Below are 25,128 nucleotides of genomic sequence, written 5' to 3'. Positions count from 1 at the left end.
AGCAGCTGCATAGCAGAACAGCACAAAAGCCTCACTAAAGTTAAATTACGTTCACTGCTGTCCACTTCTAAACCAAGCCAGGCACACTAATGAAGGAAATTAGATCGGTTTGATACTGTTTGTCCTTGACAAATACAGACTGTGTTTTGTTCTGTTTTATTACTGCAGAATTTTATGTACTTAACGAAACCTTCTTTTACTTCTTTTACAATGGTAGACATTGCTAAAAAAACAGTATTCTGTCCTTGTGTCACAAAAGAACTGTGAAGTCACACAGTTTTAGAAGATCAGGGCTAATGGAACAGTAAGATCAGAATTTAGCTTCTGCCTTTTTGTTGCTCAGATACTTTTTTTAAAAATGTTTTAAAATGTTCCACAAATCTCATAAGTTTAAATGTCAAAAAGAAATAGCACAACATTCAGCAGTGCTGTGAGACAACAAAAATATCCCTTCAAATCAAATTGTAGTAACTTAGAAATTGTTTTGTTATCTACTTTTAGGTATGTTGTTACAAACTCCATGGAATTTCTGTAAGTACTTTAATTTTTGTTTTTTTAATCTATGCAGATCCTTTGCAGATTTTTAAATTAACCTTCATATCAGTAGGTAAAGAATTCCTTACTTCATATCTGTAAGATTACCTATACTACTTTTATATAAACTACCAGGTAAAACATACATTTGCCATAGATATTTTACTGGCTGAAAAATATAAAACTCTACACATCACTAAATCTTAAGGTGAACATATTTTTTATCCCTCATTATCATGAGGGATAGAAACTGGAGATACCATTATTTGCGTATGCAGTCAGGGAAAACAAGGAAGTGAATTTTTAAAAGTTCAGGTTGCAGTTTTCAATCTGCATAAATATTTCCTATAGATCAGAATATGTGGTGTGCAAGAATTGTTGTTTGTACTTGAAAGTACTGATGAGGTTCTTGCAGTGCTAAATTGGAAGACCCAGTACCAATAAAAGAAAACCAGCCAAGCAAAAATCACCCTCCCTGCTGTATACTACTTCGTTGATAACAAAAACCAACATCAGAGTATACAGAGTATCTACTGAAGAAATTACACTAATGATGGAAAATGTATATGTGAACATAACAGTTCTGAAGTGAAATTCCTAAGTGACATGAGATAATGATTCAACTTTTCAAAAAGTTAACTAAAACCACATAGGAGTTCCATTTCTTAGAGGTAATGTTGTTTTATTCCCATTACTCATGGAGAGTAATGGTTCATCTCCCATTGCTGTAAGAGGCACGTTGGCGTCTACTGGTCAAGGAAACCCTGTTTCTCTTATTTCATCCATCAACAGGTTATCAATGGCTGCATTTCTCCTTGAGGAAAGCAAACACATCACACTTTTTCACAGAAAAGGGGTCATATGAGGGAATTAATGGAAAAATATATTGAAGATTGGACCCATAAAGCTCAAAACAAACATCTTTGCGATGAACACTGTCATGTGAATACTTTTTTGTAAGACTATTGTATTAATATGCCTCCCAGAAACTACTTTCCCTCTCACTGAGGATGTTTTACAAAAGGAATAAAAATAAGCACAGCAGTAATTAAATACTTCTATTTATTTTTTCATTAATATAGTATTTCTTTCCCCATACATAAATAAAAAGAATCACTAATAATTATTGAAGAGCTATCAAAATAGGGTACTATTGAATTTGTCGCTTCTTTTGGAAGAAAATCTGCTTTAGTATTGTTCCGAAACATCACTGATGCCTACAGAACAATGAACCTTTTCTACCCCAGCCTGAATTTCCATAACAGATCCAAGGCACATAACAGTGTATTAATTTTATGAACCCGTTTTAAGCCAGTACTGAGAACAGAAATATACCACATCAAAAGGTATTAAGAATTATTATTTGAAGAGAAAGTTCATTAATGATAAGGGCAGATTAGGCTATTGCCAGATGGTGCAGATTCTACTGGTAAAGATTAGAGTTTTGATTTCTTCTGAAAGAAGCTGACAATAGCATTTAAACACTCATCAGACAACCACCTCTCCGTCAGGACTTCACACTCTTTACTGTTGACTGCATGGAGCTTCTCCTTTTCCATACTTCGTAACAGTTGCTTTGACACTGCCAAGGACTGGAGGAGGAAAAGAGGAACATTAGGAAGTTAAGTATTCTATACTTTTTCTATACTTTAATTTAAAGTTTCAGAAACATAACACAAAACCCACACTGGAATCCCAATCCAGTTGTATTAATATTGCACCTCTTAGCTTTTAGTCAACCTTTTCACTGGAAGTATTAATTGCATTTAATTACTAAAAGTGCTAATAAGGTGGAGGAGGCTTATGGAAAGCAAAACAGCAGCCCACTAAGTGCTCATAATCACAGTAGATGCCATAAGAAGTGAAACCCACTCCACTGTCTCCAGTGTCAAATGAACCCACATTATCAGCAGCTGGCACAGGTGTCTCCTCTTGTCCAATGTAACCTAATACCATTGTGACTTAAGTAGTTTTGCAAAACCTAAGCTAGCAGGATGACTGAATTCAGCAAAAACTAAAGTCACCTACTGTCATCTTGAGTGCACAGGGTGCACACAGTACAGTTAACGTTGTAGACCCAGTGGTAAGGTTCTTAAAAACTATTGCCAAAATAAAAACCTAAGAGAAGGCAGTCATAGAGAGACTGCACAGATGGATTAATTAATTCGTTTTGAAGGATTTTCAGCCATTGAATCTCTGTGTACAGTACACTGTCTTAGATGCAGACAGAGTAGAAGAGAGGTATTCGTTTCCCAGCAGCACAGGGACAGATCTGTGCTTGAAGGAAAATATATAGAGCCTCATTATTTCAGTTAAGGATGGAATGAAACCAAGTGGTTTCATTTGGTAGGAGAATTGGGAGTGCTACAGGCTTACAAGGTGGAGAAAAATGTAAAATACTGACATTTTTGGGGAGGCTTGCATAAGCTTCTAGTCTTGCCCAAACTTCCTTCTGAAAACTGTTGTCAGGGAAGACTTCAGTCACAAGTCCCTGGGCACAGGCTTCTGCTGCAGTCAGCTTTTTATTGAAAAGCAACATCTCACTTGCCTATGTGGAGAAAAGTAGAAAGTGTGATTCAACAAGACACAAAACTTGAGTAATCTGACAGGAAATCTACACACTTCCATGACACATTTATTTTACTCCCTTGCTCGTTAATATCTGCCCTCTGAAAAGAACACAATGGATGATGTTGGAAGGAACCTCCAGATACTGACTACTTCAAAGCCCCTGCTCAAGCAGGGGACTTAGTCCCATCATTCAGGTCATAATGAAGAGATTAAGTAAGTATTACACCCAGTATCAACCCCTGGGCTATGCCACTGGTGACTGGCCTACAGTTCCTAATGTTCACTAAGAGTGTACATGTCTTTCTGAGCAGAGCTCCAAGGATGTAATCTGAAATTACCTCACCATAAACGTGTTTGTTCACTTTTGCAGTGACTCCAAGATTTCTAGAACATGTACTGGCAGGCTATGTCTCACTGAACATACCACTCTTGATACTTGGATGTTTATAAGCACTTGCTCTGCTCCTTACAGATTTAAACCCTGGTCAACAAAAATACACTGTATTAATGCATGCATTATCAGATAAGTATTTAAAATTATACAGATTTTTTCTGTGGGATATCAAAAGAAGCAGTTTTCTCTCTGTTCTGAGAAAAGAAAATTTAGATTCTGCCATCTCTCTTGTCTTTTTTCCATTTTTTTTAATTACTCTTATTTAGTTTCCTTATTTCTAGAGTAGACAGAGAAAATAAGAGTATGGACAGAAGACCACATCTACTCTTACAGTCAGAAGATACCAACACACAAAGGTCAGATGATCCCACAGACAGTGCAGATATTCTTACCTTGGCTAAGCCCATGATTTTTGGAAACAGGTAAGAGGAACATCCTTCTGGGCTCTGTCCAAGTTGACTAAATGGGCTGTGAAATGTAGCCTGGGAAAAAAAAAAAAGAACAAAATAAAGCAAACCTTACAACAGAGCACAGAATTAAAGTACTAGGATTTAGTTTTCATTTTAAAGCTTCTATTGTGACAGAGTCAATCAAAGCCACACTTGAACTGTTACCATGATAGGCTTTAAATGTCATCTGCTAACACTGCTTCATGCTCTCAATGCAGGCAAGAGTTGGCTTTGTCTATATAATTCAATTTCCTTATCATAACAACCCCAGTGATGAAGTTACATTATCTGAATACAGCACTTAGAGAATCTAATATGTACATGCAAAATCTTTACAGAAAGGATGCTCATACACATCTGCCCTAAGTCATTAAATACATATTTCAAATAACTTAAAAGGTAAAAAGTATTTTTGCCTTTCTGAAGGCACACTAAGTTTATTCTGCTCCTGAAGAATTCAAGTCACTGAATCTTCTTTCCTCTAATTTTATGAAAATCTAAAAAGACCCTGTGCCAGAAATGCATCATGGGGTCACACAAAATAATACCATTTGTGGCAAGTTAGAACTGAACAGCAGAATTTTATGTTTTGACAACTCGCATCAACTTTAGGCAAGAAAGACAAAATGCTTGCCTTTATTTCCATTTAAAAATATGAACTGATCACAAAGAGAGCGAAAGTTACCAATGGAGCTTTCACTGAAACAGAAGGTTTTGAATCCTCTTCATGAATCTTCATTGAAAAAGAATCCCTTGTTATACTACAGAAGGCCACATGGTAAGACAGATCAACAGACTTCCTAGCAAGAAAGTGACATTTATAACACTGTACAAAAAGACTAGACAACATCTGTCAGGATGCAGACTGGTATTAGACATGCTTAAGCAATGGGAGATTAAATATTCTGGGGGACAAACTGGTGTCCCACGCACTGGAGCAAAACCCAGTGCAGAAGGCAACATTAACTGATCTGTTGTCAGACTGGGCTGTGCAGTGTCCCATAAGGTGGCTGGTAATGATCTGCTCTGGGAATACCTGGCTGAGAATAAAACCAGATCCTGAACATAGCAAAGCTGGCCATTTCTGGAGTGGGTAGTCAATGCTTAAGGCACTCCAATGAAACTACTGCAGAGTGTGAAATTAAGTAGTAATTTGGATGAAAATGACCTTACTGCATGGGAGTTCACAATCCTGGAAAGGGAAGAACAGAGAACAATCACCTTGGAGAAAGGTTTGATAAACTTGAGGTTAACTGGAAAATTTCCATGAAGGATAACCTAAATGAAAGGTTAGGTTAGACCCTACAGAAATACTCCAAGAACTATTACCAAGAGCACAAGCAAAAGCTGAACCAGTGCAGATAGGAAGGTACTAATTCAAGTATGAATTTCAAGCCATTCAAGAAAGAAGGATAATATTAACAGGACAAAACATTTAATGCTTATTTGGATTAAACTTCAATTAAATCTATACTAACTTACAGCTGTAAGGAGATATTATGCTGAGGGGAGGTGATTAGAATTCCAAATAGTCTTAATAAAATTGAGAGGTATAAGTCAGAAGACACTATTTAGTAAGATAAGTTAAAGTTTGTCAGGAATAACTTAGTATATAGTATATGTTATACAACAGGAACAATTGTTTCACTAGCAACTTTACAGTTGTTATATCAGGTGTTATATCAGATCACAAGTACATAAATCAAATAACAATGTGGGATGTCAAAGCAGAAATACGGTCTGCAGAATACGGAGAAATTCTTCTGCTTCACTTTGCATGAGTAAGATGAGCTGGAGTGATGTGTCCAGCTTGTACCACTGTGCTTAAAGAGACACAGAACAACTGGAAGGAGTCCAGAGGAATGTGACTGCAGGCCACATGAGGAAAAGCTAAACAAACTGCAGCTGTTTAGCTCAAAAAAAGAAAAGACAGAGAGAGTGAAGATAAACCTGAGTTATATCTAATAGCCTAAGTATGCTGGTGGCTAAGCATATTTACAGCTGTTGTAAGGGAGGATGAAAACAGTCTGTTCTTTAAACTGAGGAAAAAGAAACAATAGGTTCACCCTGTAGCAAAAATAGACTAGATGGGAGGGGCAAAAGAGGGAGAATCCAACAATTCTCTAGTAAAAAAAGAGATCTGGGGACCAGAATAGACTGAACAAACCACACATTATACAAGCATGTCAGGAGTGCATCGGCCGTGAGTGATCCTGTAATGGATCACTTCAGCCAGCTACTGAACTTCTATTCCATAACAAACTTTTGCTCCCCCTCCCACACCTGAGAGCAACCTTACAAGCATCATTTCACATCATGATAGAAGAGAAGCTCTTAGAAAAGAGCCTTTAAACTGGAGACAGTAACTTGATAACCATAGTCACAGCAGGGAAATTCCATGCATATTAACTACTAGTTGGTGCACCCCTGTGCTGGTAATTAATACAGGCATTTCTTGATGTGACATAAAATGCATTTAGACTTTTTTAAAGTGTTCTTTTCTCCCAAGATTACCCCAAATCAAATAGTATTTGCTAGAGAAAGAGGCTTAAAGACTGTCTTGGGATCAGCTATGCAATGTACTTACCCTGTCAGAAGCATAGACAATGTCACACAACCCAAGGACTGTTACACAAATTCCAATAGCTGGGCCATTTACCACTGCAATCAGTGGTTTAGGAAAATCAATAAAATGACCCACAAAATCTCTAGAGAGAAGGGAAAAGAGAAAATGTAAGGTGCAAGAGACATCTCAAGTGGTTTTCATCCAATATAAACAACTTTCAAAACACGTGATTAGATACTGCATAACAAAATCCATGAGCTAGATAGAAACTATGTAGCATATGTTTTTGACCCTTTCAGAAATGAATCCTGACAAAATAAGAACTATCTGAAACACCTGCATTTCCTTAGTAACTAAGAATCAAACATGTACATATCAGCAGAGCTTTCCTAGTTCCTGCAATCAAGTTATGAAAGTGTTTTCCTCTTCAGCTACAGTTACTGAATACAGTTCACTAACAAGAACACTCTTTTGCCTATACATCCATCCCAATCCACCCCTGAGATAGCCATTCCCTTCACAGACTGTTCTGCAGCAAAGCCCCAAGAGGAACCAAAATTGCGATGTTACCACAACACAGAATTCCCTGCTGCTCTTTTGCATAGGTTTGAGAAAGAGCCTTTTGTTTCAAAATAAAACACTTCCCAAAAGCAAACAGTGTTGTAAGAACTCCAGTTCCCTGACATCTCTGTGCATCAGCTGTAATGAAGCACTATGTTTGTGTAATAGTAACAGCACAGCAAACACAAGCTTCTCACAAGAGCAAGATCAAAGACCATAAAGCACACATGAGGCTCTACATTGTGCTGAACACCCTATAAAGCACTGCAGGTTGGAACACTTGCCAGGTACCACTGAGTAACAGCTTCAAAACAGGTTCACACTGCATCGTTATCACTTCGAGGGGTAAGTGTGATCCACAGACAGCTTGTCTAAGTAAAAGCTGAGTACTTTACTTGCAGTTCATCTTTAAAATATAAATAAAAAGCATTGGGTTTCTGTGTATTTTAGCTTTTCCATCAAATTCAAGTGCCTGAGGGAACAATCAAACTTGCAAGCATCTCCCAAATGCAATCATCACATACAGAAGTAAAAGAGAAGACAAAATCTGCTCAAGTAGGGAAAAAAGAAACATGCTGTTTGTCTCCAAAACCTCTGTGTCAGATGATACCCTGATCAACTTGGTCTTAGAAAATAAATTAGTTAAACAGATAAATTCACTTCAAGATGGAGCCAAGATCTCAGAATTACTGGGTAATTTTGAACAAGTTCATTCCAGCTGGTCTCTATTCAAAAGAAGTCTGTCATTGAAGGAATTTGACATGTCCTGCTAGTGTGGACACTGTTGGATATCAAAAAACCCACAATTTCTTTCATATAAATTTAAAACAATGATGTTGTCATTATATCTGGATGTACTTTGGGGACCAAAAAATGAAATGAAGTCTTCAGCATCACTGTACTTAAAAAGACTTCTAATATTAATCTCATTTATTTCATACAATTAATACTTGTTCCTCCCACATTATCTTTCTGTTTATGCACATGGTGAGCTCTTGGACACAGTCATCTAAATAGACGAACAGTAGCATAACTGGGTCCCTGCAGTTGTGTTTTCTAACAAAGCCTGCAAATTATATTTAACCCATTACAGTAACTTATACATATATGAAACCAAGATGTTCTACTTGAGTAATACTGCTCCATCTTTTGCCGCCTTCTCCATTTCACCAGGCTGGATATTAGCAAAATTATTCAGGTCATTTCCACTACTATAGTAGTCTCCATTTCCTGCAGAGAACACATATGAGTAAATGCACCAGTGGTTTCTGAATAAGTAAGAGAAGAGAAGCTTTCATTTATTAGATTTACAAAAGAAATTTCATACTAACCGTCTAACATTATTAAGCAATTGCAGGGATTTTCTCAAAGTATACACACTATCTTAAAGGACATCTGCAGCATAAAACGGAGTTTTGACTGACAATTTGCTGAAAAAAAATTCTTTGGCTGTAAAAAGCCAAAGAATATTAACTGTGAAATATTTGAGGCAGAAAATTAATTTTTTTTTCTCTAACAGCATCTGATGGAAAAATATTTTGTTTCTTTCCCTCTATACTTCCTCAGGGATTTTTTTTCTGTCATTTCGCAATCATTCTAACAGTTAGATGTGGGAATCTTTTTCTTTTGAACAGGACAACGGAAATGTAAGTTGATGCATCTCCCTTAATCCACCTTCAAACTGATGAAGGAATCAAAAGTAGACAGAATAACCTACTTCATACGAGGTAGAAGTTTCACATTTTTTGTGATCAGTTTAGGAAAAGGTGATCAATTTGTGATCAATTTAGGATAAGACTGGCAGTACTGCATTGAAATCATTGTACTGGAAGATGGTTTCTTCAGCAAGAAACATATAACCTGTTAGTGAATATATAAGTCAGTTTGAGGTGCCACCAAAAAAGCATGGAGCATTTTAAAGCTAGACTGCATGACTTGTCTAAATCATCCCATATTTCATGAGGACATTCACAGGATGGGACCTTTCGTGCGTTGGCACATCCATTACTTTACACTGCAGTGCTCTTATTCACTATGTAAAATGCAATAGAAAGGTTTGTGCAGAGGTGTTTGCTATTTACTCAGACACTCCAGTTGTGCGAACTACCCTGTTTATTTTGTAAGGGCTGTGGTGCCCAGTCATTGCTACTGAAAGGAAACCCAGGAGCCTGGGAATGGGAACCAACTGCTGGTAAAGCAGACAGTGGAGACAAATATGCATGCAATTACCTCAGAGTAAGCAGGTTTAAGACCAAATTCACCTTGAATTTACACTACTTAGCTGCCAGCCAAAGCTCAAGTTTTGGCTAATTTCCTAAAAAGACATACATATGTGCAATGAGGATGGGCCACGCAGGCAGTGCCTGCCCTCAGTCCTTCTGTTGCTGCTGACTGTCCTTGCCACCACGCTGTTCAGTCAGCATAAGAAACAGACCAAAAGAGTCCTCTAGAGAACCAAAAGGGTGTGTTCCCAGAGTAGCTAGAGTTCACAGGCAGCATGAGTTTGGGCTGCCCTTTCAGTACTAGTGCTGCAGTCATCCAGCTGCATACATCTGGTGACAGGGATGTACACAGCTCGGCCAGGTTGCAGCTTCCCTGGCCAATCCTTTCCTGCGGCAGCCATAGAAAAAAAAAAAGAGAAGGAAAGTAAAATACCTTTTTTTCTGATGATCATTGGTAAACATGCAGTGCAAACTTTCTACTGGCTGTGCCAGTACAGGATTTCAGATGCTTGTTTTAAGTGTGTTCCAAATGTATCACAGAGGTAGAGAAAATTGACTAAACTCATACCAATGAACTCCAAAAGCAGTAACAAAGATGCTGTGGAACAAATATATCAGCTACTCAAAAGTAATAGAGCCCTTAGGAGTATTCCATGTCCATATTCTCATCTGATGTAACAGCAAGCTTGCTAAAGAATTCAAAATGCCACCTTGAAGTAATTTTGCCAAGGCACTTTGGAAAATCTTTGATCTCTAACAGAAGAAAGAATTTCCTCACACAGTTCAATCTTAGCCTAAATACATGTAGATAGTTCATGTCAATACTATACTTTGGTATAATACAAAACATACCAGTAATAACTGCTATGGTGGAATCATTTTTTCCAGCTTCTTCAAGTGCTTTGATAATTTCTCTGTACATCTGCATAAAAGGAAAATCAACAAAGTACAAATGTGATGCTACAAAAGAACACAAAAATGAGATTGACACTGACAACAAGGAACTCAAGAGACAGATTAGCTACAGTCCTTTAAAGTACTGAAAAATTTTGCATGCACAGAAAGTTAAGTATTACATGTGAGGTACTTCTGACCATAAAGACACGCACTTGCAATACTGAAAAATTCCAATGCAAATTTAAAGGACAATATAAAGTCCTTTGTTAAACAAATGCTGACTGGAAGCTAATTTTAAAACTTGAGAAGTAGTTTAAGTGGGTAAAATAACATACTAAAAATTTAGCAGCAGTAGGGCAAAGACCCTAGTTCTGGTATCTTTGCAGTTGTTAAACAGCATGATCATTATGCTTCCAACATGGACTTAGTCATGAAGATAACTGTGGGAAGTGGAAGATTACCTACACATGCATGCAACGGTGCAGAGCCAAATGCTGCACAAATGCTTCATTACACAGATTACAGTCAAATCTTGCATGCACAAAACAGGCCAGCCTTCCTGCAGTTTGCCATTTTAGTTTAGTGCAGACCACAATCCTATATTAAGTTTGAATGAAATCAAGAGACACAAAAAAGCCTAATCTGTAAAATTTTAGCTGAATGATTTCATTTTGTACTGGATATTTATTCCTTAGGTTGTCACTGGAGTCAGGGTACCAGCCCCTAATAAAATTCAGACCACCATGTTTCAGTCAGTTCTTCTTAACCTGTAGTGAGGATTCTTTAAAATTTCAATAGTTTACCCGGGAAAGAAAAAATCATTAATCCTCCCAAGTTAACTTCTTTACCTGATGGTTGATGGCATTTTTCCTATCAGGTCGGTTAAACATTATCTTTGTGATATTGTTTTTGGTAGTAACTATTAATGTTTCATAGCCATCATGCCTGCCCTCTTCCGGAGAAGCATCTTTCTTCTGGCTAGCAGATTCTGCAGAGACCAGACTTGAGACAAGTTCGGCATATTTCTGCCTGGCATTATCCTGTAATAAAAGGAAAAAAAGGAAATAAAGAAAAAAAATTAAAAGAATAGGAAAAAACCCACACACAATATTATGAAAGGCTAAAATGTAAATCAGTTATAGTACTAATAAAATGGGTACCTGGAGGGAAATGAGGGGGAAGGGGACTGTGCTTCAAGACAAAAGAAAATAAAAATCTCAACTATAAAGCATTCTAATTAGGGGGGTGACAAGGGGAACATGTTGTATTTAAACACTGCACAACAAGCTTAAAGTCATCTGAAAAGCAGCAGCGATAGATCTACAAAAGTAGAAGTGTATAAATGCTGGGATGATGAGATTTATTTTGTTGGTGAAGTACTCCCATCCACATCTAGGATGACCTTTGTCATATTCCCAGAATTTACACATTTCCATGGATCTTCTGTTTCTTCTTTCCAGTGAAACACTTTTCCAACAAAGCTTTTATTTTAGAATATGTTGGTCTGAAAATCAGAGTGCTAAAATGGGTCTTATGGAATTTTAAAATTGCTTGAAGACACTAGTTTTCATTTAGCACTAGCATGACACACAGAAGCCTAAAGAATCTACATTAAACAGTGATTTAAAAGAATTTTAAGTTCTTGGTTGTTACAACCTATTTTCTTGAAAGCATAATATACTTTGAAAAATTTTATAATCCATAATCTGTAGCACATGAAATTGTCTATCCACTCTCCACTCTAACATCAAGACCAGATTCTTTTCCTTAAGTGTTTCTTCACTACTCCTAAAAGCAGGGCCATCAAAAAAACCCACAAAAATATTAAGATACATTTTTTTTTAAAACAAACAAAAAAAAATGCAAAAAACCCCCTCTGTATTAAGGAATACCTTTGACTGACCTCAACAACTACTGCTGAACAGCAGGCCTAATGTAGCAGTAACACAGCTGATTTGAAAAGCTTGTTTCCTTCATTAAAGAATAACTGAAGAAACCTTGGTAGCTATATGTGATGTCAGACTTACTACAGTCTGCATGAAAAAGGAATGCTTATGTGTATCTGCATCTTTATTCTTCCTGCTTGCTTCACTTGACTTCTCTAAAGGTTATGAAAGGTATTAAAGAGGTCAAGATATACTGAGAAAAAAAGAATGAAGAGAGGCTCTCCATACACCACTTTTTTCTAGTCTTTTAGTCAACAGCATAAGAGATTGATTTTTTTAAAATGACAAAGTTATTAATATGCTGGATTCAGAGATTTGGGTTTTGTTGTAAGAGCTGAGAAGCTCAATCCATCTTTCTCAAAGAGAACAGCAGAATAGATCACAATGTGAAAAAAAGTATTTTCATTGGAAATCACGATCTATGTAAGATCTCTTACATTGATACAAGCTGGTAGTAATAAAGTAGAATTAGGCTTACACACTAAACAAAAATCTCCAAACACTGAAGCAGTGAAATGATCGAGGAATACAGTGCAAAAACATTTTGATGGCTGAAGCAAAGTTGCTCAACTAGCATGTAACAGACATCAGCCATTCACTTACAGATCAGGCACTTCGAGGTAGAGTAATCTACAAAGTGAAATTATAGGTATTGTCACCTGAGACAAGTTGCCAAGAGAATTCCATGCATCCCACTTGGCTTTCTTGACAAAGTCCAGCATACCTGGTTTTGGAGCATTGCAGGGACCTTCAGTAGCCTGAAAAGAGAGCAAAACAAACTTACTTAAACCCATGATTAAAGTTCAGATGCCTAGGTAGAAAAGACGATAACTATTCAGAATATTTATCTGACCTGGATACAGAATTTAACTCTGAGACAGGAGAAATACCTAGTAGTTGGACAATATTCAGATAGTTCACATACCATGAACTTTTCAGTGTCTGCTATTTTCTGACACCTGGTGCTGGGCTTTCACAAGTAGCCACCCAGTATGAGACGCTGGTTTCCAAAACACTTAAGCTCTCCTACCTCAAAAACTGCAGAAGTTTTATACTTAGAAAGAAAATTACAGCCTCATAAGCTGTGTGAACAAAGAAACCATTGCATAGGATCTATTAAGTTGGATCTTACTTCAAAGTTGGCTCTACTGTGAGCAAGGGTGTTTGACCAATTGAACTGCAAGAGTTCTGAGCTATCCTGAAGTATTCTGTGATCTGTTTTCCTGAGGAAAAGTACACTATCGGAGAGAAATATTTCAAGTGGGAGGCAGGAAAGAAAGAAAGAAATACATTTATGAGCTCACTATTAGTAGTTAGTAAAGCTACCTGGAACCATCACCTGTCTTTAAGATTTTATTTAAATAAGCTATCAATTGCCTTCTTCAATATAACAAGCCACAGCCTGTAGTGACCCTGCAGCCAACCTTAATCCACAAATACCTCCCCAAATACCAGTACAAACCCCACTAAGGACCTGCAGCTATTTTTACAAAGGTCTCCCTCCATGCTGTAATAAAGGATAACCTTCATTCAAAGTGTGGTGGAATGGTTCCTTGAATTAAAAACAAAACCAAAAAAAGCCAAACAAAACCTACAATGACCATACTAAAAAAAAGAGAGAAGAAACCATCAGGAATCAACCTTCAAATGTCAGCACCATTATATTATAAGCACTGCTAACTGTAGATACAACAAATTTAAGAGGAAGTATACTCTTTTTTTCTCAGGCATAAGCCATTTTCCAAAGCTGAATCTATATTATTATATGGAAGGCATCACACAATGGATGTAATTTGGCTCTATTTCTTTGAAAACAGGTTTCTATTCAAAGCATGAGTTATAAGAAAAAACAGGTTTGGCTTCCCTCAGAATTTAGGCAGAGTTTAAGGGGCTGGCATTTCAAGAACAGAATTCAAGCACTTGAAATGAAGAGCTTGTTAAGACAGAATACATTTGAACAGTCCCTAAATCAAGTAAATATTTTACAGGTCCATCCCCTCAGGTTATAAATACTCCTTACAAAATGATATAAATCAAGCCTACCTGTTTAAACAGAGCATAGAGTTTCAACTTAGTTTCGTTCCCAGGATCCTTTTTCAAAAGCTTCAGTTGCTCCTGAGCCTTTTCAAAGTCCTTCTGGCTGACTTGCATGGTGGCTGCAGTCATGTGCAGGTGAACCGCTGGAACGCAAACAGCTAGTGTTCGTCTGTGGGTAAGTGGGGAAAAAATCCCATTACTTGTTTTTTTGTGTAAGGCTAGGGGAGAAGCAAATATGCTGCTTTTTAAGACATTTAAAATATACATAAAACATACATATCACACTAATCAAAACATCAACAAGCAAGATACTAAAAATTACAAGAAAGTTGCTTTAGAAGCCTGCTTTCAATGCAATATAATTAACCTTTGGAAATTATCACTTTTTATTAGTTATTTAAATTTCATTCCCCCTGTACTTGGCACCTTCAAGAATGTGTTCAGTTTTGGGCCCCTCACTAGAAGACAGACACTGAGGTGCTGGAGCACGTCCAGAGAAGGGCAAGAGAGCTGTGTCTGGAGCACAAGTCTGATGAGGAGTGGCTGAGGGAGCTAGAGGTTTTTAGCCTGCAGAAAAGGAGACTTGGGGGAGACCTACCTTTCTACAACTACCTAAAAGAAGACTGTAGCCAGCTGGCACTTGGTGTCTTCTCCCAAAAAACAACTGACAAGACAAGAGGAACAGCTTCAAGTTACACCAGGGGAGGTTTAGACTGGTGAAGAAATTTTCCTAATATCCAAATGAGTGGTCAGGCATTGCTGCCCAGGAAAGTGGTTGAGTCACCATCCCTGGAGGTATTTAAAAGATGTGTTTATGTGGCATCTGGGGACATGGTTTAGCAGTGGACTCAGCAGTGCTGGGTTAACAGTTGGACTCGTTATCCTAAACGCCCTTCCAACCTAAATGATTCTACAATTAACAGCTTTATATGCCTATGAATAGACATATTGACAGTATGCAACCTGTCTGTTCTTTGTGATCTTTTCGAGTGTGTGTGCTTCTATCTAGAAACACTTCAATTTGAAAGCCTGGTTCTCCAATCAGGGCAGCATAAGTGAAGACTAATTTCAAACTGTACTTTGGAAAAGGACTGGCTGTAAAACAGCCTGTAGACACTTAAGAAAAAAAAGGTGGTCAAAACATTCTGGGAGAACAACCTTCCATCAGAATAAGGTAATTCCATCAAAATCACCCCCAAAACCACCAAATCCCACTCCAAAGGACCAAACCTAACCCAACTCTATAATGCTTTGTAAAAGCAGGTTTACTTCAACAGTTAGGGATCAAAAGCCAAGAAGTCTAATAACTTTGGCTTATTTCAAGAGGGCAAAAGCACATCATCACAGCCTTCTTTGGTTAAATTGCAATATACATCAAGCATTCTTACTATTTTTAAAATGTTCTCAGTTTTTGTATCAACATTCCTCCACTTTAGTTAAAAATGAAGAAAAAAGCCCAGCTTTTCCCATCCTAACTCACTGATACAGCTGTTGTCTTAGAGCATCATATATAATAGATTTCATAACCAGTCACGTTTGAAAAATCAATGATTACTTCAAATGAAGATTGATAGAATGCTTAATCTATTTAATGTTAATATTTCAGTTACAGAGCCATCATTTAAAAATCATACCTAACATGAAAACTCTCCCTTTTTATACACACCTAACGAGAATTTAAGAAATTCTACTGCCTACTCATAAATATCCTCGTTGCTCTTTTTTTGTAAAGAAAATTTATTATGAGTTGCAAGCCTAAAAGTTGCAGGCAGACAGTGCGAAGAATGCCAACTATGTGCCATCATTTTTATTCCTCTTTCATTTTATGGAGATAGCTTGTCTAGGTGTCTTGTAAAAATGCTTGTAAGATCTATTGGGTCTTTGTCCTATTATAGCTCATCTGCATTAATAAAATCTAGAGTTCCTGGTATTTCGGAGATACCAAGTTTGAATGGCAGACATGGAAAGAATTTGAAATTCTTTCAAAATGAAAGAATTCCAAAATCTGCTTCAAAATCTTATGCCTGTAAAAAGAAACCTATCTGAACAATATAAAGTGGACTAGGCTATCAAAAATGGCTGCAGGAACAGAAAGTCCTTTTACTTCAGTTGATCAGCTGTAGGCCTTAATTATTAAGATAGCAGTGCACCCAGACAAACCAGGATTAAACATCTGCCAGTTTAATTAACATTCAAACTGATGTGTTTGGAAGACTGTGTCAGAGTTTAACAAGTTCATCCCTTAACCAACTTGGATGCTATGTAGCCAACTTGGAAACTTCACTTCCAGGATCGATAAAAGACCTTCAACAGGAAGAAGTGTACCTAAACAGATACAGATACAAGGTTTTTAATACTGCATTTCTCTGATTGGTCTGTCCTGGAAGCCCAGAACATGACACTTACTTTCAGATCCTATTCCCAAACATGTTTTTAAAGTCACATTTACGGGAAGAAGAAAATGAGAGTGTAGGAAGGGCAGGGGTTTGTTTTGGTTTTGCTTTGTTTTCCTCCAATTTTACTATTCATTCTTGGAATTACTTGAATGCTGCTGTCCCCAAGATGATCTGTGTATTTAGTACAAATTTTCCTGTCAATCTAGGCAGTGACTAAAGTGGATTCAGTGTTTAAAAATGGATCTATAGGCTTACACCATGTTTGACAATGTGGACTTCACTCCAGCCTGGCTGTGGTCAATATTATAAAAAGACTTTAAGACTCTCCTTTATATACAATTTGATAATGACCAAAAATTAACAAAAGTTGAGGATGAGCAGTTGAGGAGAGGGGAACAACACAGCAGCTGGTCTGAAGGTATGTACACACATATATTTATGGTTAAAGGTTTTCTTGCATTTAGCAGGTCACAAGTTCTCTTCCTTATTAAGGATACAAAGTGGACAAGTCAGAAGAGGATGAAAAAACAATTCAGTGAATAAAAAAAATCAGGCTGGGGAAAAGTGGAATGATCTTTCAGAAAGTCCGGATTCAGAGTGACTTTCCTTTGCTGTTCGGTTTTTACTTAGTTAAAAAATGTTAAGGCTAAGCTAATGCTATTATTTCTCTATTAAATTAACAAAGGATGAAAACACAAAAGAAAGATTAAGTTATTTCACATTTTATTCACCTTGGGCAGGACTTCATTCTTCAGAGGCATACACAAATAGCAGGAACAGAGCTCCTTCACCCCAATTAGATCATAGAGCAAGGAGGAGAGGACTTGACACCTCTCAGCAGACACAATAGCATTGCCATCTCTGGGACTACACAGTGACGCCATGCCAGAATCCCAAAGACAGAGGAGAGGCTGCAAGTACACTATGGGAATGACTTGCTCCCTCCATTTGCTGCTCCCCTGTTGTGACACTGAATCCTTCTTAGTCACTCCCTGAGCAAATCCATGTCCCATTTTAGTGGCCATACAAGACTTTGCCAAAACCACACAAGGCAGGCAGAGAGCCTGGAACCTGACCTACAAGCCACCAGTGTCAAACTTGCACTTGTTTTAATCTAAGCAAAAAAAGAAGCTTAGGAAAGGCAATCAAAAAAAACCCTCTGTATTACCCCTTCTCATCTACTCACTGCAACAAAGCTAAATAATTCCCTTCACAAAGTGTCTTAATTTAACAAGACAAATATGCTTGCTAAGGAGGGTGGGATAGGAAAAAACCAGGCTCTTCCTCTAAGTTATTACAACTTCGAAATTAAGAGGCTTCAGGCGAAAAGGTGTGGAAAAGAAAATAACAGCTCTTTGCTGAAAAAAAAAATATATATATATATACACACACACACATATATATGTAACAAAACAGAACTACACCGTGACCGAAACTTTCACTGAACACAATTAAGCATTTTTTGCCTTTCGGCGCAGGTATAACCACAACCAGCACGGGGCGCCCGCGGGCTGCTCCTGCTTGCTGCGGAAAACCAGGGCTGCCCACACAGCGCACTGGGAGCTGCTCCAGGCAAACAGGGCTGCCCATACAGCGCACAGGGAGCTGCTCCAGGCAGGCCGTCTCCCACAGCGCTCGCTCCAGACAGTCCACGCCGGGCCGGGTCCCCTTCACTTCAGCTCTGGGGGCGGCAGCTGGCAAGGGATGGAGGTGCCGGCCCGGCCGGCGGAGAGCGGGGAGACCCAAAAGCCCCACGAGGCAATGGCAGCCTCCGTGACAGCAGAGGTGGTGTGGGACGGCCCTCGCCCCCCTTCCCTCCCGGGGTGACCACCGCAAGGATTCTCTCACAGTTCTCTGGAGCGGGGAGAGGGGCGGGGACACACGAACAAGAGCTCCTCTGCTGCAGCGGGGATGGGGCTTCCCTTAAGCGATTTAGCCAGTGTGCCGAAGTTAGTTAGCTTTTCGATAGGACAATCATTAAGGCCCGAGGTAGAAAAACAATGAAGCCTGATGTTTATCTTACCCTAGCAGAGACTAGGCTCTCTGTGGAAAATTCACCAAAAAGTATGAAACTATAACACAAACCTTCCTCTTTATTGCCCTGCACCCTGTATGGGCAATTAGCTGCCACTGCCACAAATTACCTTTGCTGTAGCGACACCCATAGAAAAGTGGTGAGGGCCCGGCAACCTCACCCAGCTGGGTAAAAAGCCAGCTCCCACGAGAGAGCGAGAAGCAAGAGGAGTCACAACTTGGTAGAGCAGTGACAGTCCACGACAAATGCCTGCGCACTCCTGCAAGATCATTCACTGGGTAGTTCGCCTGTTGTACACTCTGAAAAAAGAAATAAATCCTGGTCATCGCTACCTGAACCTGAAACATCCAGGCTGACAATCATTTCATATTTATTTCCTTACTTCAGACATCTCTTTGTTGCCATTTAATCGTTCAGGATATCTTGGAAGCCCACCGTTCATCCTGCTCACTCTAGCTCTTCACATAAATGTCTCTTATCCCAAGAAACATTCAAACATAAGACTCCTAATTTTCAGATTTTAAAAGTCAGTTACGCTGAAAGTAGTTTTTCACTGTTTAGGTGATTAATAAAAAGACTGCAAAGCCTGTTAAAGACAGGTTTCTAATTACTACATAGTTCTGTCACTTGCATAAAGACTTCATAGAGTTAAAAATGTCAACATTTTGTAAAATATTGACTGCTCACTTCCTAACTTTTAAAGCAACATAGCAGTTTTCTCAAGACTAAACAGAAGCCAGAAGATCTCTTTGCACACAAAACATCAGACACACTTAGCAAAAGAAAGGATGGATATACCTGAAATCCATCTTCCATTTACTTAATACAGGTTTTCTTTAAAACATTAGTAGAGCCTGGGGAAATAAAGCACACACAAAAGCAGTTAAAAATCCTATTAGGATTAAAAGCAGTGGGTGGTGCTAGAAACGTGGTTTTAAAACTCCTGACGGAAATGGAAAATGCTCATTTTACATTATTTTAAGTAGCTTTAGAGAGATAAGGAAGAAAAAGAATGGGAAGTGTTGTCAGACAGAAGCAAGCAGTACATGAACTGTCACTCAGTGACTCCTGGAGCACCTTTTGTCCATTATGTGTAATACTTCAGATAACATGTATAACAGCTCTTCTGTGACATGATCGCTATCTCAAGGTGCTCTCATCTTTTGCGTTGCTCTTTTCATACATTCCTCATGCAGAACAGTGATGGGCACAGTAACCATCCCTTGCCATTTCACACACAGAAATGGTATTACAAGATCATAAAGTGGCAATCCTTCTGCTCACATTCCTTCCAATTTAGAAGAAAATTAAACAAAATACTGTTTTGCTGCTGCTATTGTAGAAAGAGTTGCGTGAGTTGGTTTATGTTGTTTTGTTTTACTTTTTTTTTAGGTACAATACAAAGCAATCAACTACAAACCCCACATGCGGTCGGCACAGCTGCAGTGCCAGCCACAGTGTCCAGCAGGACAGTGACGCAACAAGACAGGAGCGCAGAGCTCGCAAGGATATTCTGAGCACAGCCCAAGGCTTTCCCTGTTGCCCTGTGGATCTTCTGACCACACCCCAAGACTTTCCCTGTTGCTCTGTAGTGCTGAGCTATTTTCCCAAAGCTTCCCACTTCCCCCTTTCCTATTCCTAGTCATTTTCTAGCAGGATGGAGAAGAGACCCCCCAGCAAGCCCAGGGTGGTCTGAGTGGAGGAGAGTGCTGCCCAGGAAAGCAGCTCTCCAGAAGAACCCCATGAGGTGGCCTGGACGGAGGATGGGGGTCCCCAGGAAAGCAGATCTCCATCAGAACTCTACCAGGTGATCCTGGTGAAACCACCACGGATGCAGACAGGTGAGAGGCCCTGTTGGACTGGGCAGGGCTGGGGCTCTCCAGACATCCTGCAATGATGCCAGGATCATGTTTGCCCGGCATGCTGGCACCAAAAAGATCCTGGGGGTAGATGTGATCCCTGAAAGCTGAGGCTGCTCAGGGCTGGACACCAGCCCCTGCACAGCCTCTGCTAAGGAGGAGGGAGAGAGCAGAGAGGCCTCAGCTCCTGCTACAGGGTGTGGGCAGAAAGACGCATTCGGCTGGCTGGAGGCAGCGATGCAGTGGGATGCTGGACCTTTCCTGTCTGCCCGCTAGCACATTCCTCAGCCTGGGGCACTGGGGCTTTCCCTGCCATGATGTGCTCCAGCATGGCAGCTCCTCTGCTGGGCACCCTCCAGCCAGGAGCCACAAGGAAAGGCCATGCCAGGGCAGCGGGCATGGGGCTGGGTAGAGGGCAGATCTTCCTCTCCTCTCTCCTGTCACTGGACCCTCTGCAGCCCTACCTGCTCTATCCCTCTGTTAGATGTCAGCTTGTTACCCCTGTACAGAGAAGAACAGGAAGTCACGGACTCTATCCAGGCCCTTGACAGCCCCAAAGAGATAACTATAGCAAGTTGGATGGTGGCTGTGCCAGCATCTGCTGGGAGGGGCTCTGCTGGCTGGGCAGAGCTGCTGCTCCCTCAGGGCACTGCACCGCAGGGTTCCAGTCTCACTGGCCATGTTTCCCCCCACTCATACTCCTGTTTGTCTCTCTGTCCCCTGGCTGCCAGAATGTGGGCCGCAAGGTCACCTTTCTTCAGAAAATCGTGGATCTGTGCATACACACCACAGTCTGCGGCTCATCACAGCACTTGGTCCACTTCTGCTGCAGATATGAGATGGTAGAGAGGATACAGGTCAGGGGACACTTGGTGCTCTGGGGAAGGGGGCAAAGCCTCCTGGCACTGGCACCCTGTGAGGGCAGCACTTGGGCAGGACTAGGGTCTGGTGGCACTGGGTGCTGGCAGCTGCCAGGTCCCAGCTCAGTTGTGCTCTGCAGATGCTACTGGATGCCCAGTCCCGTAAGAAGATGCACACAGAGGTGTGGAAGCCATTGAAGGATTGAGGGACACACTCATCACTCCCAGGGAGCCCTTCCCCAGAGGACTGCATCCCCCTGCACAAGGCCTCAAGGCGCTTCCCCCGGCACTATTGTCCAGTTGGGCCCTTTCTCTTTGCAGCCCAGTGGAAAAGGTGCTGGAGGGCAAAAAGAGAAGACTCCTAGAAGCCTGCTTCAGAGCTGTTCTCTTCCTTCCTAAAGAAAACATATCAGTAAGGAGGACACAGAAGCCTAGGAAGGAGGTAAGTTCTGGGTGAGCTGCAGGAGCCACCAGTCCCTCTGGGCTGCTCTCTGGCCATCCTGCACTGCCCCATGACCAGAGGTCCAAGGCAGGGCAGGGTCTCAGCTTTGCTTTCCTGCCCTCATCCTGTCATCCCTTTCCCAGGGCCCAGCCACATCCAGTCCTGCAGGCTGCTCTACCTGCAGTAGACTGCCTGCTCCTAGGTGTCGCCAGGGCAGCACAGGCACCTCTCCTTCCCTGGCACTGAGAGCTCAGATCAGTCTCCTGGGGGTGAAGAATCACTGCCACCGCTCTCTGTCCTCCTTGCAGACCCTGACAGCCACGGACTCCATGCTGAAGGCAATAGTGTGGAACACTCCTCCCTCAAGAATTGACAAGGAGCTGCAGAACATCTTGCAGGTCTGGCCTGTGCAAAGAGTGGGAGTCCCAGGGCTGTTCCTCACCCTGTGTGGGTGAGCCAAAGCTTGGCCCAGGACCTTTGTTCTGGGCCCACAAGGGACCCCAGAAGCAGGAGTCCCACTACAGGCTTTGCTCAAGGTCAGAGAAAGCCTTGAGGGACAGTGCAAGTCCCACCCAGGAGCAGAGCTGTGCTGCTGCTGTTGGAGTGAGTATCTGCTCCCGGGGCTCAGCAGCAGCTTCTCTTTGCTCAAGTGCTGCTGGACTTCACAAGGTATGAGAGAACTGAGGTGCAGGGTGCAGCCACGGAGAGGATTTGCACACTGAGCAAACGGATGGACAGCTATTCCGAATAGCAGGTAAGCCTAGGAACCCTCTAGCCATGCTGTGCCCCTCTCCCTGCCGCTCTCCCTGGCAGGGCTGCTGCCCAGATGACTGCTCCAGGAGACAGGGCCACAGGGCCCTGCAAAGCTTGGACTCACCAGGGATACAGCCCTGAGCACACTCTTGGGTTTCTGAAGCTCACCTTTCCTCCTTCCTGCCAGGAAAGCAGCGAGATCCGAGAGTTCTCAATCTGCCTCTTCAGAGACCACGTGAGGTCAGCAGTGGTGAGGAACAAGAAGAGACTGAAGAACTGTATATGGAGTGCAGTAGTCCTGCTGCTCTTTCACATGAGCAGCCAGCCCTCCAGGGAGGCCAAGATACAGATTTCAAGGCTGAGCACTGTCACAGAGAGGGGTGGGCTGACCCTCCCTGGGGGGCCCAGGCAGCAGGGCAAGGGCTGCTGGCAGTGGGCAGCCCTTCCCAGCACAACCTGTGGGAAAGGTCCCCACAGAACCAGTATGAGCAGGGATGGAGAAGCCATTTCCAACACCTGCCCTATGGTTCCAGTAGGTCTTGTCAGCAGCCTGTGACCACCAAAGCCTGAACAGGCACATTCCCACATTCCCATTCACCGCCACCATATCAGAGGATGGGCCTCTGCCACCATGTTGCTGCTGACAGGGGTAGCTGATCTGACCCACTGGTCAGGGGCATGATGTTCATTATAAATCCTTGTCAGGCTGAGCAAAGACACTGGACACATATCTGGGAACTTATTGTACAGCCCCCATAACTCTGGCAACCAGCCCACTATTTATACTGGAAAGGTGTTGGCCAACAAGCCCTTAAATTCTTACAGCACACTTCCACAAGAGTGATGGCTAACAAGCCCTTAATTTTGTACAGTACAGTACACAGCAATAAGTTCACAACTCCCAAAACAAACTCTTCAAAGGTGCTGGCACACAAGCTACTACACCACTACTCAAAGATGCTGGCTGACAAACCACAACACACCAGTATTCAGTCGTTCCCCCAAGAGAGGGAAAACTTTTTACCACCTCAGTTGTAATATCTGGAACATGCAGAGCTTGGGTGCATGTTAATGGGAAGTACTAGACCTCAATTGCAATTATTTTTTAAATCAGAAGATCACTTACAAAAAGTGTAATAGTTCAGTAAACTACTGTGAGATTAAAAAAAAATAAAAAAATCTCACAGACTGGAAGATTTCTGTAACTGAATAAGCTTCGGAAAACAAGAAACGTTGCCCCTCATCCATGCCTTTATTGTTTTAACAGTGTGCCTAATAATAAAGTTTTGGACCTTGGTGGTTTTTTTGGGTTTTGTTTTTGTTTTTTGTTTGTTTGGTTTGGTTTTTGTTTGTTTGTTTGTTTTTTCTTTTTTTCTTAATAAGGTAAGCTTGAAAATATGTAAAAACATGTTAACACAATTTTCTTCATGAATTATTTTCGTGCTTGCCTATCTAATTTTTGACCATTTTCTAAAAATAATGTCCTTAGCATTGCTTAAATTGTAGTTGAAGGAAGGAACTGAGTTACAATTTTTCCCAGTGTTTAGGAACTGTAAATTTGGTCAGGAATGTGATTAACCAAGATCAGCCGGCAGCAAGAGCAGACATTCCCCTCCACAGGAGAAGGTTACGCGGGGTGTTACAGCTGGTTGGTACAGCTGGAGGTGTCCCCAGCTCAGGCAGAAAGCTATCTCCCCATCAGTTTTTTAGGATGAAAGCGACGTCTGGCCCAGCGCACTAAGGCAGGGGTCATGCAGGGAACGTCAACCCGGCTGATCCAGCGGCACAGGCAGGGCAGCACCAGGTCTCCCCGCCGATCCCCGGCGGCGGGGAGACGGGGCTGCCCAGTCCCACGGTACGGACAGCCCCGGCCCCAGCGCTGCCCGCCCCGGCCGCGCCACCCCCGGGAGGGGCTCCGCGGGGCACCCCTGGAGCCATCGGGACTCACCTTATCCCGCACGGCGACCGCCAGCACAGACTCGGGACGAAGGTCAGGACCGGGAACGCCATAACCGGAGGGAAGGGAAGAAGAGGAGGAGGAGGAGGAGGAGGAGGAGACGGCAAACCCCGCCCCGCCGGAGCCGCCGCGCCATCTGCTGGGGCAGTGGCAGCCGCCCCCTCCTTCCTCGGGGATCACCGCCTCCACCACACTGGGAGGGCGGGGCTGCGACGGGAGCCGCCGAGGGAAGGCGAGGCCGGGTGGGCGGTGAAGTCGTGGTCCGTCGGTACGAGCGGCTGGGCACTGAGGTGTGTGGCAGCGCTCCGGAGCCATGCCCGAAATCGCAGAATCACAGAATCGCTGAAGTCGGAAAAGACCTCTGAGGTCACCGAGTCCAGCGTGTGACCGAACACCACCCTGTCGACTACACCATGGCACTTAAGTGCCACGTCCAGTCGTTTCTTGAACACCTCCAGGGACGGTGACTCCACCACCTCCCTAGGCAGCCTGTTCCGATGTTTGACAGCCCTTTCCGTGAAGAAATTCCGCCTTATGTCCAACCTGAACCTCCCCTGGTGCACCTTCCAGCTATGTCCTCTCATCCTGTCACTGGGAGAAGAGACCGACCCCCACCTGGCTACACCCTTCTTTCAGGTAGCAGTAGAGA

The 25,128-nt window shown here is 41.7% G+C and overlaps 1 protein-coding gene across 6 annotated transcripts; it reads right to left on the bottom strand.

Annotated features, from left to right (window-relative positions):
* Positions 1-1,578: 1,578 nt before the first annotated feature.
* On the bottom strand, positions 1,579-24,809 carry ECI2 (enoyl-CoA delta isomerase 2). Of its 6 annotated transcripts, XM_051799079.1 has the most exons (12): positions 24,471-24,563; positions 19,407-19,462; positions 18,718-18,907; positions 14,184-14,320; positions 12,800-12,898; positions 11,043-11,234; positions 10,150-10,219; positions 8,203-8,305; positions 6,536-6,656; positions 3,892-3,981; positions 2,939-3,082; positions 1,579-2,126 (listed from the first exon to the last, which is right to left on the bottom strand). In XM_051799079.1, the coding sequence occupies exons 2-12, from the start codon at positions 19,422-19,424 to the stop codon at positions 1,971-1,973; spliced, it is 1,320 nt and encodes a 439-aa protein (XP_051655039.1). In that variant the 5' UTR covers positions 19,425-19,462; positions 24,471-24,563; the 3' UTR covers positions 1,579-1,970. The 6 variants fall into 6 exon arrangements, with proteins under 6 accessions (XP_051655039.1, XP_051655037.1, XP_051655038.1 ...); XM_051799077.1 differs by lacking the exon at positions 19,407-19,462 and having other exon boundaries at positions 24,471-24,809; XM_051799078.1 differs by lacking the exons at positions 19,407-19,462; positions 24,471-24,563 and adding an exon at positions 18,991-19,067.
* Positions 24,810-25,128: the final 319 nt, after the last annotated feature.

The sequence above is a fragment of the Manacus candei genome, unplaced genomic scaffold, assembly GCF_025592945.1.
Source record: "Manacus candei isolate 608988 ecotype Guabito, Panama unplaced genomic scaffold, ASM2559294v1 h1tg000049l, whole genome shotgun sequence".
Taxonomy (NCBI): Eukaryota; Metazoa; Chordata; class Aves; order Passeriformes; family Pipridae; genus Manacus; species Manacus candei.
Note: the sequence above shows the minus strand (reverse complement) of the source record. Positions and strands in the feature narration are given on the sequence as shown.